Source organism: Miscanthus floridulus, chromosome 3 (genome assembly GCF_019320115.1).
Source record: "Miscanthus floridulus cultivar M001 chromosome 3, ASM1932011v1, whole genome shotgun sequence".
In the NCBI taxonomy this organism is placed as follows: domain Eukaryota; kingdom Viridiplantae; phylum Streptophyta; class Magnoliopsida; order Poales; family Poaceae; genus Miscanthus; species Miscanthus floridulus.
In genome coordinates, this window is record NC_089582.1 from 144,584,405 (window position 1) to 144,600,628 (window position 16,224).

General features: G+C 44.4%; 3 protein-coding genes across 3 annotated transcripts; all 3 read right to left on the bottom strand.

Annotated features, from left to right (window-relative positions):
• Nucleotides 1-1,173: 1,173 nt before the first annotated feature.
• Nucleotides 1,174-6,435, bottom strand: LOC136547368 (uncharacterized). The gene is made up of 9 exons (XM_066539325.1): nt 6,259-6,435; nt 5,183-5,244; nt 4,812-4,866; nt 4,608-4,706; nt 4,174-4,260; nt 3,912-4,028; nt 3,351-3,443; nt 2,285-2,315; nt 1,174-1,574 (listed from the first exon to the last, which is right to left on the bottom strand). The coding sequence occupies exons 1-9, from the start codon at nt 6,352-6,354 to the stop codon at nt 1,399-1,401; spliced, it is 816 nt and encodes a 271-aa protein (XP_066395422.1). The 5' UTR covers nt 6,355-6,435; the 3' UTR covers nt 1,174-1,398.
• Nucleotides 6,436-8,006: 1,571 nt separating this feature from the next.
• LOC136544624 (uncharacterized) lies at nt 8,007-9,593 on the bottom strand. Its single transcript, XM_066536717.1, has 3 exons — nt 9,104-9,593; nt 8,652-8,961; nt 8,007-8,250 (listed from the first exon to the last, which is right to left on the bottom strand). Exons 1-3 carry the CDS (start codon nt 9,591-9,593, stop codon nt 8,007-8,009), a joined length of 1,044 nt encoding a protein of 347 aa, XP_066392814.1.
• Nucleotides 9,594-15,118: 5,525 nt separating this feature from the next.
• LOC136547371 (uncharacterized) lies at nt 15,119-15,958 on the bottom strand. The gene has a single exon (XM_066539327.1). The coding sequence runs from the start codon at nt 15,956-15,958 to the stop codon at nt 15,119-15,121; it is 840 nt and encodes a 279-aa protein (XP_066395424.1).
• Between the last annotated feature and the right edge of the window lie 266 nt (nt 15,959-16,224).

The window sequence follows — 16,224 nt, forward strand, 5'->3', positions numbered from 1 at the left end:
AAGAAGGACTACCTCATTTCTCATAACCAAACACACACAGTCCAGGTCAAGGGCGTCGCTGTTTTGAGTTGAGACCCCGAGATACCGGCCCGGCCCGGCCCATATTCGTAAGTGAAAATGATTATACTCCTCCCGACCTATCTGGCTATCTCTGTCATGGAGCTACTTTTTGTTTTTGCTAGCCCAAAAAAGAAAGAAAAAACTACCCCAAAAGTGCCCAATCATTTGCCTCGTATAAAATTCGGACAAAAAGGTCTATATAGTTCGATTTGGCCACAAATTCACCAAAAGCAGAGGATGTTTTGGCATTTTATGCCTATCTAGCGGACACGACCAGCGGCTCACCTTTGTATGAATAACAGAACATGATGACAATGTAGCACACATCCGTAAAACATTGCTGATTGTACCAAAGAGCGTACCTGTTCAGATAGAAGCGTATGTTTAACCAATCCTGCTACTCCCACCATCCACTTTAATTTTATCTAATAGCTTTAACGACGCTTTTAGATAAAATATGTGCATCAACATTTATATACAAGTTCAAGAATACATTGTTAAAACATATTTCATCAGAAATCCAATTAATAATCTCACTTGAACTTGTAGATGTTTATGTATTTTTCCATAAACTAGATTAAAGTTGACTACAAACAAAAGCGACAAATCATAGACTAATACATACTACATCCGCCCACAAACAAATCAATTTTTAGAATTATCTTTTAAGTCAACCATTTTAAGTTTGACTAAATTTATAGGAAAGAAAGAAAAAAAATTATGACACCAAATTAGTATCATTAAATCTATCATAAAAATATATTTACATAATAGCCCTGTTTGTTTCTATTATAATCCATACTTTTTAGCTTATTTTTTGAACCGAAACCGTGTTTTCTCTCCCAACAAATCCGAAACAATATTTCAGCTTGTTTTTTCAGCGAAACGAACAGGACCAATATGCTCATTTAGTTTCATAAACATTTATGCTATTTTCTATATATTCGATCAAACATAAAAAGTTTAACTTAAGACAATACTTGAATTAATTTATTCGAGTAAGTAGTTGAAGAAAGGGGTGGGGTGTTGGGGGGGAATGTGGGTTATGTTTATAACCATGTAAAGAACGTAGGTATGCCTGTAGGCCCAAATGAAGCTCGAAACTTGGGCAAGTCAGAAAACTAAATACTACAATTGCATTTTCACCAAAGATATGGTAGCACGTGGAGTGAAACAGAGCGCATAGCGTATTACTATTACCTATCAGTCAAACTCACCCTCATTTTCTCTCTTTTTGGGTTGTTTTTTACCCTTTTACCGGCCTCACCGGAGCTATGGGTATAGTCTACCGACTCAACAGCCAAAGAATGTACATCAGGGATTGTAAACCCAACACTTTTACTTCTCATGATCTTCATTTGATGTGTCAATCTTGATTACAAGAGGTTGTTGCAGATCCGAGGGAGAGGCTACCACAGGAAGCTGCGATGTTCCTACATCGAGCTCTCCATTCTCGGCCAATGCCTTCTCCAGAGATGATTTTGCAATTTTTGTGACGCAGATAATCAAGACCACTGCAGGACCACAGTGAAAACAGCCAGTATATACATGAGCAAGAAGAGGCTTGTTAAGATAACTGAACAGGAATAATTTAACATGTCATTTTAAGATAAATTCTTCAAATTTTCTATAGAGAAGGGATTGCCCACTCAATGTTGCAAATCCACTGAGCTGAATTGAAGGCCTACAGTTAGAATGCAGTTCTGTTTGCTTTCTGGATATCCATTAATAAGAATGCAGGTTTGTTAAAATGTGCAAATTTATTTCTCCCAAGTCCCATAGACCTTCTAGAATTGCAATTAAATTTCAGTTGAATCAGTTTTATCTGCTCCTCATTTCCTCAAGGCCTAAGCTGTGCCAAGATGAAATTTCATTAGTCATCTATAACCAGGGCAAGCAAAACCTTCAAGGGGATCCCCATGTCTCGGCTATCAGCATGCACTGCTGTTCTTTCATAAGTAGATTCAGAAACCAAAAGCAAGGATGTTTAAAATCTCCTAGGACTTGTGTATAAATCCGGACATGAAATAAGGAGAATGGCTCAATTTACAAGATCCTGATGTATTAAAAAGATAAGGTAAAAAACACATGACTTTAAGTCAACTGGCTTGGTATTTTTAAGACATTAAGATTTTGGTTAAAATTAGAGTGAATTATACCTGTAACTAAGTACCAAAAAAGACAGATGCTATCAGAACTATAGAGGGAGGATAATGGCACATACCTGATAATACAAAGCCAGATATTATCAAAATCTGAAAGAAAAAAGAAACAAGCATAGGTATCAGCTGAAGTTACTAGAACCAATGTATTAAATCAAAATCTACTTCTGAAATACAAATGAGGAATAACTTCTCCGGCATCCTTCGAGAAAAAAAATGAGGAACAACTTAACAGAAACATTTGATTCACTGGTGATGAGGTACCAAAAAGAAAGAGGTTTTCTTTGCTGTAGCATTTGTTATCTACTCCCTCCATCCCAAAAAGAGTCAAACAATTTTAAGTTTGACTAAATTTATACAAAAAAGTACTGAAAACTATGATACTGAATAAATATCATTAGATCAATTATGGAATATATTTCATAGTAAACATATTTGGAGACATAAATGTTGAGATTATTTTCTATGGTCAAATTTTAGAAAGTTCGACTTGTCACCTAGATTTGCATTCTTTTTTGGGATGGAAGGAGCTTGTCGATATAGGATGTTTAATGTTTTCCTTGCACGTCTCCGCTAAAACTAAGACATAACTTGCAACTGTTCCATCTACTTCCAAGTGCTACCCACCAAAATCAAGCACAGCCTAATCAACACACTGATATACCACCACACATGTAAGAATTGTGGCAGTGATCAAAATTTTGCCCTCAAGCTCAAATCAAATATCCCAAGATTAAATCACTCATTCAAGTACAAGTGAAAATGAACAAAATAACTGCAAAGTTTTCTAGGTTTTGCAGAGGTTCGTTGATGACACAACTTAATAGTAACACGGATGTACTGGGAGCGCAAATGGACAAATTTTATCAGATCCCAATCATCTTAATTCTGTATGATAAACAAATCGTTTATGCAAACAGGCATATTTAATGACTTGTGTTCATGTAGGAACCAAAGATAAATGCAAAAAAAAGAACCTAATGATACATTTTTCTTTCTTTATGAAAAAAGTTATTTACTCTGTATTCAGAAATTTTATATGAACTGATAGTTACAAAACACAAGCCAATACATGACATCACAAGCACAATGCAGCAATTGAGATAATGCGTCATTAGTATTACTCACCCATCGAGTAGTCGAGATCTCGCTCCACCCATGTGTCACATCTGATAGATCTTTCAGTGTTGTTCCAACGTACACCAAGGCAAGAGTGATTGGCTGTAAAACAAGGATGATTAGCAACAATGAAATGTAGCATTGCCTTGATGGGCTAAGAACAGTTCATAAATGAAAAGGGTAATATAAAGCTGAGTTAGCTAATGACATGAGTATGCTGTTAATAGTCACAACTCACAAAGTTCTCTGTGTAAATATATTATCAATAAAATAGATTTAGTATCAAACAAGTACCAAAGGAAAACAGCACATTTACTTATAAAGCATAGTCTAACACAGCAAATTATGCAAACAAACAAATGGTTGCAATTATGCAAACAATGTAGCAGATAGTTACAAAGCAAAGTTTCAATGAGCCAGATATAGTATGTGCCAGTAGCCTGGTGCCGTCATACAGCAACAGAGCCTTTTTTTTCTCCCCAACCATTTGGGGTAGTCTAGACATGAAGCCCAAAGAAGCCATCAACAAAGATGACATAAAATGTAAAAAGGTAACAAGTGGAAGCATACCATCATTCCCAACCAAGAAGCCAGCATGTACTCTCCAACACCAACAGGAGTGACAGATAACAGGTAGTTCAACATGTTGAACGGAAGTAAAGGTACAAGCCTTAGTAGCAACACGATCTGCACATATGTTAGAAGCCTTAGTGAAACCACGTAAATGAATCAGACAAATTCATAATATGGTTAGAGTTGGGCAATCCCATATCAGTCCAATGTTATTTTCAGCCAATTGTGTGTCTAAAACCTCCAGACTGCAAAAAATTACCTTGAAGCCAGATCTTTGGATGGCAATGGCTACTGCTTGAAACTTAGGGTAATCTTTGCATTTCGAGAGAACATAAGGCCTCCCAATCTGCAACAATATTATAGAACTCTTACGATATCACAAAAGTAATAATACTTGAAAATAATTGAAACTTACAGTACTTGGAAATCTACTCAGCGGACGTAATTATCCACAGGAACAAGGTGCATAAGGTGTAACCAATTATCTTTCATGTAGTTACAGTCGAAACACAAGATAAAAAAAAAAGGCATGCACCACAGAATACACAGTTTGTAACATGAAAGATAGCAATAACTGGGCAACCAACCAGATGCAATGAACTGATTTAGCACTTAGCATTTACCCTACAGCACTATTCGATTCGCAATATATAATTTTTTTAATACAGAAAAAGGAACATTTACTATACATACCGTCCTGCCAAGCAGAAATGCAGCAGTTGCACCAATTGTTGCTCCAATGGAATCAGCAACAAACCCTACTGGCAATCCAAATAAATAGCCCCCTCCAAGCTGGTAAAAGAATTGCAGCAACATAAAAAGGTGATCTAACGTGAGGGCTCTTAAAAGAGGAAAAGGGCAAGGCTTGTAAAAAGGGGAAATAGCAATCTAACGTACTGTAAGAATTGATGCTGGAACAGCTAAGACTGTCAGAGGGATGTAAGCGAGGGCCCTGTAATATTACACAACACGAATATAATTAAGTTGGAAATGAAAAAGATGGTAAGGTCATATAACATAATATAGAACAACGATACTCCACTACACAGCTTTATGGCATGTCACTGCAAGTGCAAGCCAAATACCAGTACCAGGCATAACAAAGCAAGGCTTATATATATCTTGTAGGTGGGTTTGGGTTTTATTTAAGGGGCAGGACATATGTTTTCTATGAAAAGCTGTGTAGTGGAGTATAGCAGTAAGTGTGCTCCAAAAGTGTGGCTGCAAGTGAGAAACTACCACTTATGTGCAGAGAGTTCAATACTTACAACACCAAAGGACCCCATGGACCCAAGTTCTCCTTGATCCAAACCAGAAAGTCCTTTAAAATCTGTCAATGTAAACTTAAACCAATAAGTACCTGATGCGGAAGTTAAATTAATCTACATTTTAAGCTCCATAATCTTAAGATTTATAGGCAACAAGAAAGCGAGGAGAAGGGAAGCAAGAACTTCTCAAACTCTGGATTATCCTAGTAAATTAAAATATCACAGCATTATGATGTAAACTAGGTAAAAAGAATAAAACTAATTGACAAAAAATCTCTCAATCAAGATGAAAAAAAGCAGAGCAGGTAATGCTGTGAGCTGGACAGCTGAGAAAGGTAAACTTCAGGTATTAAGTTATGACCATCTTGAGGCAAATTAAAACAGAAAGCAGTATATATCCTAACAGAATACCATAACAGGGTATAACAGTTACTAAAGACAGAACTAGATAATACCACAAGGATATATCCATAATTGAACAAGGCATGAACGGATGACAAATTAAGCACTAGAATGGTCAGATGACAAAAATGATTCCAACAACTAATCCTCCTGATTCATGCATCCTGACCTACTATGGCACGCAACAGTGGATGTGAGAAGCAATAGAGTACCCTTTGGAAGTTTCCTGCTAGACAGGAAAAGTCTTTCAATCTGGGAATACATGTATTCATGATATGCGTTACTTACAACCATGTCATGTCATAACGCATTGACCTAGTCTACCCAAAACGATACTACATTTCTGATGACTGAAACATTCGAATGCACATTTGACACGGCCCATCATTAGCTCCACTCGAACAGGAATTTCCGGCTAAATAGATAGCAACACGAAGTATAACCATGGCAGATTGGGGTACCGAGGGGAGGGAGGGGGAGCTGAACCAATCACGAGAGCAAACGAACCCACGTTTTAACAACCAGGATGACTGTTTCCATGCCTAACCACACCATGAATGAAGCTATAAGCAGCACAGATCATCCCAAACGCGTGTCCTCTGATAATCCCAACATGGAATCGCGAACGGGCCGATTTAGCTAGCGGCGGGGTGGAGAGTTGCAGAAACCCGAACCTTCTCGACGGGGAGCGTGAAGAGCGCGACGCCGACGGCGACGAGCAGGACAGCGGCGACGGCGAGGCGGACGGCCGAGGGCCACGAGAGCGCCATGGACGCGAGCAGCCTCCTGCGCCAGGGCCTGAGCCTGCCGCAGTCCTCCCCTCCCTCCCCGCCCTCCGCGTCGTCCGCCCAGCCCCCCGCCCTCCCCCGCGCTCGCAGCCCCACCGCGGCGCCTGCCAGATTTGCCGCCCCCCGGATCCGCCCACCCGCCTCCGCCTCCTCCGCCCTCGCGCACCGCTCGCTGCTACCGCTAGCACGCCCGCCCGCCGCGGCAGCTCATCGCGCGCGAGCGAGAGAGAGAGATGCGGGCGGCTGGATCTGGCCACAGGCGAGAGGCGAGCGGGTGGAGGTGGAGGTGTCGCGTACTCGCGGTGCGTGTGGGTTCGATTTCTCGTTGCCCCTTTTCCCGGGTGGCCGGGTGGGGAGCACGGGAGGAAACAGGGAGGGGGAGGCTTCGCTTCGCCGGGCTCGCACGCCTTGCTTCCACTTCCACGAGCCTTTTTCCTGTGTACCATTAAAAAAGATGGCATTTTTCTACAGGCCACTAAAAAGTTCGGACTTACCTAGGTGCCATAACACTTTATTTCTTTGCCCCCCAAGCCATTCCGTCCATTTTCGCTGGTAACGGTGTATAACGGCGAGGAGAAAAGACCGAAGTGCCCTCAGTCTAGGAAGGATGAGTGAAATTGCCGTTTGCCCTGTGTGCCACTCCCTGACCAAGCGTTTGAGCGCCAAGACGGCTGACGTGGGCAAGTTTTTTGGCGCCAAAGGCACTGGACTTGGCGCCAAAGAGACCCCGCTTGGTGCTATAAATAGGCCCTCAGCCCTCCCTTCCTACTCATTCTTCTTCTTTTTGTCTCTCCTGCTACCTTGCTGCCAGTGCCATGTCTCAAGCGTCAAGCAGCTATGGGAGGAGGTCCAGGCGGGTCATGTGCCCCAACTGTAGTGTGCTAGCTAATCGATTCATATCGATGACTACGAACAACCACAATCGTGCTTTTCACAAGTGCCCGTACTTTGCAGTTCGTTTTTCTTCCTTGCTCATTCATTCATAGGTTGTTCTTTATTCCCTGTTTGGTGCTAATCTGTTGATGCTGTTGTTTATAGGCCGGAGGGTGCCAGTTTTATCAATGGGAGGACGAAATGGAGAACACTCTTGTGCACCCACCTAAAGCACCTGCTCCATTACAGGCCATTCCTCTGTAGGCAGTGGCAGCACCAGCTCCTATCTCTACAGCAGCTCCTCTAGCCATCGTCTAGGAAGATTTCCAGTCGGCTAGAATTGTAGGCAATGCAGTAGTGGAAGATAGGGTTCTTCAGCAGCTTAGGTGGATTGAAAAGCTGGTGTTCATGTGCATCTTTCTTGCTTTGTATGCTATCATGAAAAAGTAAGGCCCTATGTATATAGACTGTGTATGTGTGTGTTTGAATGAAGACTAGTGATGTATGAATGAATGGTTTTTATCAGAGTTATGATCTAATTTATGATAACATAGTAATTCTGACATCTAAAAAAAATAACATCTCACAAAGTTTCATCTAACCAATAGAGTTCCATCTCATAGTCATTCATCTCACATCACAGTTTCATCTCACATCACAGTTTCATCTTACATCACACTCATGCCAAAATAAAGTGATAGCAAAGCAGCAGTAGTTTTTGCAGCCAAATCACCAAAATAACAACTAAATACAGGTGGTTTTCATTTAAACCCTACCTTCTTTTTGCTCCTGGTATTAGAAGCTGGGCTGGCTGGGCTGGCTGGGCAGGCTGGCACAATTGAAAGCTTTTTTGGTGTAAGCTTCTTCTTCAACCCTATCTTCTTCTTTGGTGAAGGCTGGGGCAAAACAACCTCCATTGGTTCTGTCTGCACAGTCTCTTCATGAAATGGGGCAAGATACATAGACTGGAGGGGAACAGTATAGTCATTGGAACCGGTTCCAGACCTGTTATAGTCAAGTACCAGGAAAGGTCAAGCACACAGTTTCATCAAAAAGTGCAAATGCAGAATTGGATCATGCTTACCTACTAGTCTGGGAATTTGTATGACATGTTGATGTACTGGTAGCTAGGCCCTTACTTTTCTTGGTAGCTGATGTACTGGTAGCTGGACCCTTTGATGAAGAAGATGATTTCCTCTTCCTCTTCTGGTGTGTAGCATTGGCCACTGCCTCATTGTGTGGGAAAATCATACCTGATACAAGAGTTTTCACAACAAGGCTAGTCTCTGTATTGTAACTTGCTACTTTCTTCTGCCTTTTCTTTGGGGTACCCCTACAAAGGACAAGTTTATAGTTAGTACATGTATTTACTTTATAGGACAAATGAAAATAAAGTACATGTTTACCTTTCAGCCTCCATTGCAGTAATGTCTTCTAGGTTCCCATTCTTGCAGGTGTACCAGTGGTGGCCTAACTCATGGCATATAGGACACTCATGCTTCTTTGACTTCTTCTTACTGCCTCCCTCAACAGCTGACTTCATCCTGTTCTTCCTCCTACCACCAGTGGACTTGAGACATGGAAGGTGCATGAAGAAGCCAAGTGTTGCTTTGGGCCACATGGACTTGTCAGGAATGCATGGGATAGAGCCTGCATAGGCATCCTTGAACTTCTGGACAGAGAAGAAATCATCTACATGATCTTCTAGTCTTGCACCTGGAATTGAGGTGATGTAGGCAATAGCATGCTTGCAGGGTATTCCTGACCCCTGCCAAACTCTACAGGAACATGTCCTATTTCTTAAGTCCACCACAAACTTAAACCCAGACCCCCCCCTTAGCACAAATTTCTGCAACACCTTCAGGAGAGCTTGTGATCACTTCAATATCAAGATTGTAACTGTCATCCTTTAGCTTCTGCACAATATGGGGCAAAATCTTTCCTTCAAACTTTCTGGCCACCCTCTTCCTATGGTTCCATTTGATCAATATCTTCTGTCTGATGGTGCCCATCAAGTCATCCAGATGCTTCTGCTTCTCACCCTTTATCCAGTTATTGAAAGACTCGGCCAAGTTGTTAGTCACATAATCAACTTTTGAGGCAGTGCCAAACTGGCTCCTAGTCCATAGCTTCTTGTGAGTGTCTTGAAGGTACTTCATAGCTTCTGCTTTGGCAGCAGCCATTGCCTGATAATGCTTATCAAACATATATGGACTCCAAGAATATGCAGAAGCCCACAAGTGCTCATCAAAAACTTTACCACTATACCTCTTCTTGAAATTTTGTACTAGATGATACATACACTCCCTATGTTCAGCTTCTGGAAACACTTCACTAACTCCATTCATCACTGCCTAGCCACAATCTGTGGAGAAAGTAAGCCCAGGTGGACTGCCTATTGCTTCCTTCAACCTCCCCATGAACCATACCCAATTTTCATTGGTTTCAGAATCTATGACACCTACTGCTACTAGGTACATCTAGTTGTGCCCATCAACTGCACAGGAAATGCACAACTGGCCCCTAAACCTCCCAGTTAAAAATGTGCTATCTACTGCAAGATATGGTCTACAACCTCTAAGGAAACCATCAACACAAGGTTTAAGTGCAAAAAAGAGCCTATTAAACCTTATCTTGTTATTGATGGTGTGGTGATCAATCACAACCCATGAACCAGGACTGGTTTCCTCTATCTGGGCCTTAAATCTAAAAAGATTGTCAAAACTTTTGTCCCATGGGCCATAAATCTTATCCATGGCAAGTAGTCTACCTTTGTATACTCTTTTGTAGGGCACCGCAATCTTGTGCTTATCCTTCAATCTCCTTTGTAGTTTAGTGGCACCCACAGTCCCATCTTCCTTGAGCCAATCAACCACTTGATGACAAACCCAGAACTGAGTCACTCCTACACAGACTCCTTGCCTTCTGGCGCTCTGGCACTGATGGGAAAATGGGTTCCTCTTTATCTGCAAAACAAATATACATTCCACAGTTACTGCATGCATTTGCAATAAGTAATAACAAAACCAAATTACTATCAGCATTTACAAAAAGTACATACACAGTACCTTAACAGTTACACCATCCTTCAGAGTTGATGCATGGATTCTCCACGGGCAGCCATCATTCTAGGCAGTGCAGGTTGCCCTATACCTTCCTGTGTCACTTGCCTCAATGTTATAATGGTACTCATGTTTCACAGAATGTGTAGCTAAAGCCAGCTTAAAGGAAGGAATGTCTGAATAAACAGTGCCTACAGCCATAGGAGGGTCCTTCTTGTCATAATCAGCATCAGGCATTTGTTCAGGTTCTTTATCTTTAATAATATCATCTAAGTCCTCTACTTCACTATCATCATCAGACAAGGATTCATCGTCAGAGTCATCACTGTCTGAACCATCACAACTTTCAGGCTGCCTTTGCTTACTGCAAACTTGACTGTGAGGTTTGGTAGGTGGGGGATGTTGGGGGCCAAGGTTAATGTACAACCCTTCCTCATCAACACCCACATGCTCATTGGATGGGTTTGGGTTAGCCAGATATTCAGGTTCAGCACATTCACTCTGGGTGGCACTCTGGGAGGCATTGCTTGCTTCTGCTCTGGTAGGACAGTGGACTGAAGGAGTGAATGGGGCTTCAACAGAGATGGCAGGGGGACTAAAATCCCAATCAGGAATCTGAGGCTCACTAGTTGGCCTATTATAGGCAACAGTCAAAAAACAACACTTTGATTCATTACTTTTAGCAAACATTTCACGCATATCTTGGTCACTCCTTACTTCAACGTTGACCTTACTCTGATTGCAGAAATAAAACAGTCGAGCTACCTCACCGAAATCGGGTGGATACTTGTCAACAACATCACGAACCAGATCTTCGAAGTTAGTAAGCTCAGCATCCACAACTTTGTTCAAAGAAAACCACCGAGCACGCGAATTGGGAGTAACAATCCGCATTTCTAGGTTGAAGCTATTGTCTGCGTCCATCCTACAGATGAACAACAAGGAGCACGCAATCAAGGAGAACGCAAACAACGGGGAACAACACCACAATCGATCCACATTCTTCACTACCCGACCTAATCGATCCATACATTCACAACTACCCGACCTAATCGATCCATACATACCAAGGAGCATGCAATCTAGGGGGAATAACACTCACCCGGCAGCTCGCAAGTTCGGTCGCTCGCTCGCACCCTTCTTCACCTCACCGCCATACGCGGCCAATCCTCTGGATCCACGGTGAACTCCAAGCAGGACTACCCCATTCGACACCAGAAGCACGGGGGATTGATCTTCTTCTCAACCCGCCGCCGCCGCTAGGGTTCCGCGTCCGCCGCCGCTGCTAGGGTTCCGCGTCCGCCACTGCCCGCCTCAGCTAGGGTTTGGGGAAGAGAACGAGAGAGAAGCGAGAGTGAGAATACGATGGCGGTCAAGTTCGGTCAACACGGCCTCTCCCTCATAGAAGGGTAAGATGGACAAATTTCCTGTCCGGTCCCACCTGTCAGGGCTTTGAAACTGTCAAAACCAAACAGAACGTGCACGGAATGGCTTGGGGGGCAAAGAAATAAAGTGTCATGGCACCTAGGTAAGTCCGAACTTTTTAGTGGTCTGTAGGAAAAGGCCATCTTTTTTAATGGTACACAGGAAAAAGGCTCCACTTCCACCTACCGTCCGTGTCTGTCCCCGGCGGGGAGCACCCAGATGGGACGCGCGTGATCCGGTCACCTCTGGCTGCGGGCGGTGGAGACTAGAGACTGGCGGGTGGGCCCCGGATCAGACACGCGGATGATGTGTTTATTATTGTCCATTGCCGTACCGGATAAATAAAAAGTGCCCTCGTGTGATATAAAAAGCTAAAAACTTTGACTATCACTTTCAACATGTCTATAAAATGCTCCTTGCGATTCAAATACATGTCTATTTGACTTGGGCATGAGATAAAAAAAACTATATATATTGTCCATCTAATATTGCTTGAGTATAAGATGATTAATGAGTGGTACATGTATGATCATGCGAGTTGCGAGCATCCATATGGATACTGTGTTCTTTTTTTTTTAAAAAAAAAGAGGTAAAACATGTGGGACGTAGACTAAAAAAGAGGCACATTTTTTGGAGCGGAGGCAGACTGGATATAATCTTGCTTCACTTTCTATCTGAAATATAGATTAATTTTAGGATTTCTGTGAATAAAACTATTTCAGCCATTTATGAAAAAAAAAACTCCATCCGTGTGCTTTGGCTGTTTTTCCCGTCGCTCGACGAACACGCCCAACAGGGCTCGAACTCAGGATGGGACGCCCAGGAGGTAGAACCTCTATGTGCTTTGGCCATTTTTTCCAGTCGTCTAAGGATGGTAGCGGATTGGGTTCGGGGCGGATATCTGTGAGTTTTGGGTCTACGGGTTTCGATTTCGGTTCTCGGTTTTCGTCCACAGATTTGCGGGTTTGCATATCCGAAATAATACAGGTTTGGGGCGGATTCTTAAATTCACCCGTGGAGCTCCATTGGGGCCCCAAACTTCTGGCCCACTAGAAGCCCAACTACCAACCCTAACTATATAAGCTTGAAACTGAAATCCATTAGCCCTCAACCCTCATCCGCCCGCACCCAGGCACAGTCCCGCACGCCCGCACCCACCCGACGCCCTGAGCCCTCGACGGGCGACCTCGGCGCCTCGCTAATCCGCGATCTCACTGGCTTCCTCTCTCTCCCTCGTCCCCACGGTGGATCCGGCGCGCAGACCCCGACGGCGGGCACATGGCAGACTCTACCGACGGTGAGGAACTGCAACGGCGGCAGGCGCATGAGCAGGCTCTACCGGCAGCGGTGGACCGACACATGGCGGCTACGGCGGCGGGCGTGCCCTCTCTCCCTGCGGCAACGGCGAATCTTCCCCCCCTCTCCTGGCGGTGGCGTGGCAGCGGGCGCTCGACTCGGCGACTGCGGCTCGCCCTCTCTCAGTCTGTCTCTCTCTCGGTCGCGGACACGGAGTGCCCCCATCAGCGCTCGGCGAGTTTTGGATTATCCGACGGGTTTCGGGGATCCTTGGGTTTCGGTTTCGGGGATGGATTTTCACCCAAATTGGTGTTCGGGGCGGTTTCGGGTTTTAGGTTTCGGTTTTGGGTGCCCAGACACTCCACCCGATCCGAACCTGCTCCGTCGCCATTCTTAGTCGTCCGACAAACGAAACCAACAGCGCTCAAACTTGGGGCCGAACCAGGGCGTCCGAAGGGGCATCCTGCATCCCTCCGTGCACTTGCGTCGTGTTTGGTTGCCCTGCTCACACCTTTTGCCTGCATCTTTTCATTCGTTTGCCCTCCTTCATCCCGCACTCCTCCGTCTTCTGGATTTCTTCTTCCCTCATGGTGCAGGATGACTTGATTCACCCAGAGGATGCAGGGACCCATGCGTCAGACACCCAAAAAACCGATGCATGCATGTAACCAAACACAATCTCGTCTTGTACTAGACCAACAACAAAGACAATCAAACACGACCACTTGCACAAGCTCAACCCAGCTTTTTTGATCCTGCATAGCCTAGTCATCCTGACTCATGACTTGGTCTACAACCAATCACGCCCTATATGGCTCTATCCACACCCAGATTTAAGTTATGGTGCACATGACTTTAGGCCAAGACTAGTGCTTTGAGCAATTTATTAGTACGCTATTGAAATGGTCACACTCATGCGTGTGTTGGTGGGTACATGCGTGGTTGTTTTGTAGTCCAAAATGGTATGCAGATTAATGTTGTACTCCATATATATAAGATTTATGCTGACATATTCATGATCAAAGTGTTTTCGTATTTTATGATATTTTTGTTTCAATTTTGTATGGTCTTTGTACTGCAAAAAACATAGATACATATATATTCTTAAAGTTTGTAAGATAGGTGTTAGTATATTCATGGATAAAGTTATTTTTCATGTAATATAATTATTTCCTAATAATAATGTTACGTGGAGCAGCTATTGGTGGTAAATGTTTTACCTTATATATATACATTAAATGGATTATATCTTCTATCGAAGAGAGTGGTTTTTGCATTGGGTCATTTGTGTGAAGCTAAATTGGAGAACAAGTCACGCAAATCCTTTGTGTACCATGATCATGGTTTTTCTAGATCTGTACTTTGTTGGAATGCAACGGGCTCGTTGTTTGAGCATGGATAATGAGCCAGCAACACTTTTTTTTGAGTTTTTTTTGGGAAAATGTTGACATAATATTATTAGTTATAGTCTTTTGAATTGTCTGAGATGCACTTCAAATCGAACTTAATTAATGAGTCAAGCTAAAGTCGAAAGTCATTGAAAACCAATTTTTTTTTATTTTTGTCAAAAATGATTGAAGCGGAGTAATTTTAAAAAGGGGTCACCAATTGGTAGCTCAATGATTTTTTGTCTGACCAATGTCAAACACATACACATATTTAACACATCATCGTCTTTAGGGACAACATATACATATAGCATTTGGAACAACAACAAATCACTGGCTACACGACAGATACCGACATATATAACACGTACTACAATATTACTATTACATTACAAATTTTTGGCTACCTATATATAGTGATCAGTTTTACATATATGTAAGCCAAACTCGATCTCTAATTGGTTTCCAAACGATTTTTTTCTCACCTGATAAACACAAACTCGATGGTTGACACACAGATGGATGGATATACTTACGGCCGGTAATAACGTCGTTTTTTCGAATGTCAATCACGTAGCACGCAGTATATATAGTGTATGGACATGGCTCGCACGTACGTAGAGAACTAGCACAAGCTAGCCTTATACGTACGCTCTCGCGCCATGCATGCAAGCGTGCCCGGCCACGGCCTTCAGCTCATCATCAGACGCCGCCGCACCTGTAGGTGAACTTGCAGGAGTGGCCCACCTTGACGGTGTACTTGTGCTGCGGCTTCACGAGGAAGGGCGGCAGGCGGAGCAGCGCCTCGCACACGCAGTCCGGCTCCACCTCCTTCAGCCACCGGCAGCAGTCCCTGTACGCGCGGTGGTCGTCCTCCTCGTCGTCGTCGTCGTCATCATCGTCGTCCTCGTCCTCGTCCTCGTCTTCATCCTCGTCCTCATCCTCGTCGGTGTCCTCATCTTCGTCTTCGTCCTCGGCGTCGGCGTCGGCGTCGTCTCCATCACGCAGACGGCCACGGCGGTGTCGGCGGCGACGGCGGCGCCTGCTGCTGGAGCCGTGGCGGCGTCGTGCGCTGCCGCCGCCGCCGTCTCCGCTGCGGGTGTTGTTTCCGTTTCCCACCACGGAGGAGTGTCTGGTGGTGCCGTTGCGGTCGTCGTCGTCGGTGGAGGCGTCCACCTCCGCCTCGACGGTGATCATGGAGGACGCGGCAGGTTTACTGGCGGACGCGGCGGGTTTACTGACGACGCCGCTAGAGCTCTTCTTGTCCTGGTCACGGTGGCGGCGGTCGCCGCCGCCGTCGTCACTGTCCTCGTCTTCGTCTTCGTCTTCGTCTTCGTCTTCGTCGTTGTCCTCGTCCTCGTCGTCGTGATCGTGGTGGTGGTGCTCGGGGCTGGTGGGCGGCAGGATGGCGCAGGCCTGGCTGGCGATGGCGAACTGCGTGAGGCAGAACTTCTTGGTCTGCGCCTCGGCGCCCGGCACGCTGAGGAATGGGAGTAGCAGGACCGCGGCGAGGATCGCCACGCGGAGCGCCGGGGCAGCCATGCCGAACCGAAACCCCGCCCGGCCGGCCGCTCGCTCTCGGCCGGTGGAGGTGGTGGAGGGAGGGGTATTAATCCTTCAAGATTTCAAGAATGTAGGTGATGATGTTCGATGCATGGTAGATGAGTGCCGCGGCTTTATATATATGCGTATGCTTATGGATGGACCGATCTCATCGATGTGTGCGTGTCAGATAGATCGAGCTGTGTATTCCATGATGCATGACATCAGATGCATGTTTCTCTTTGCATGGTTGCTGGATTCGCGCT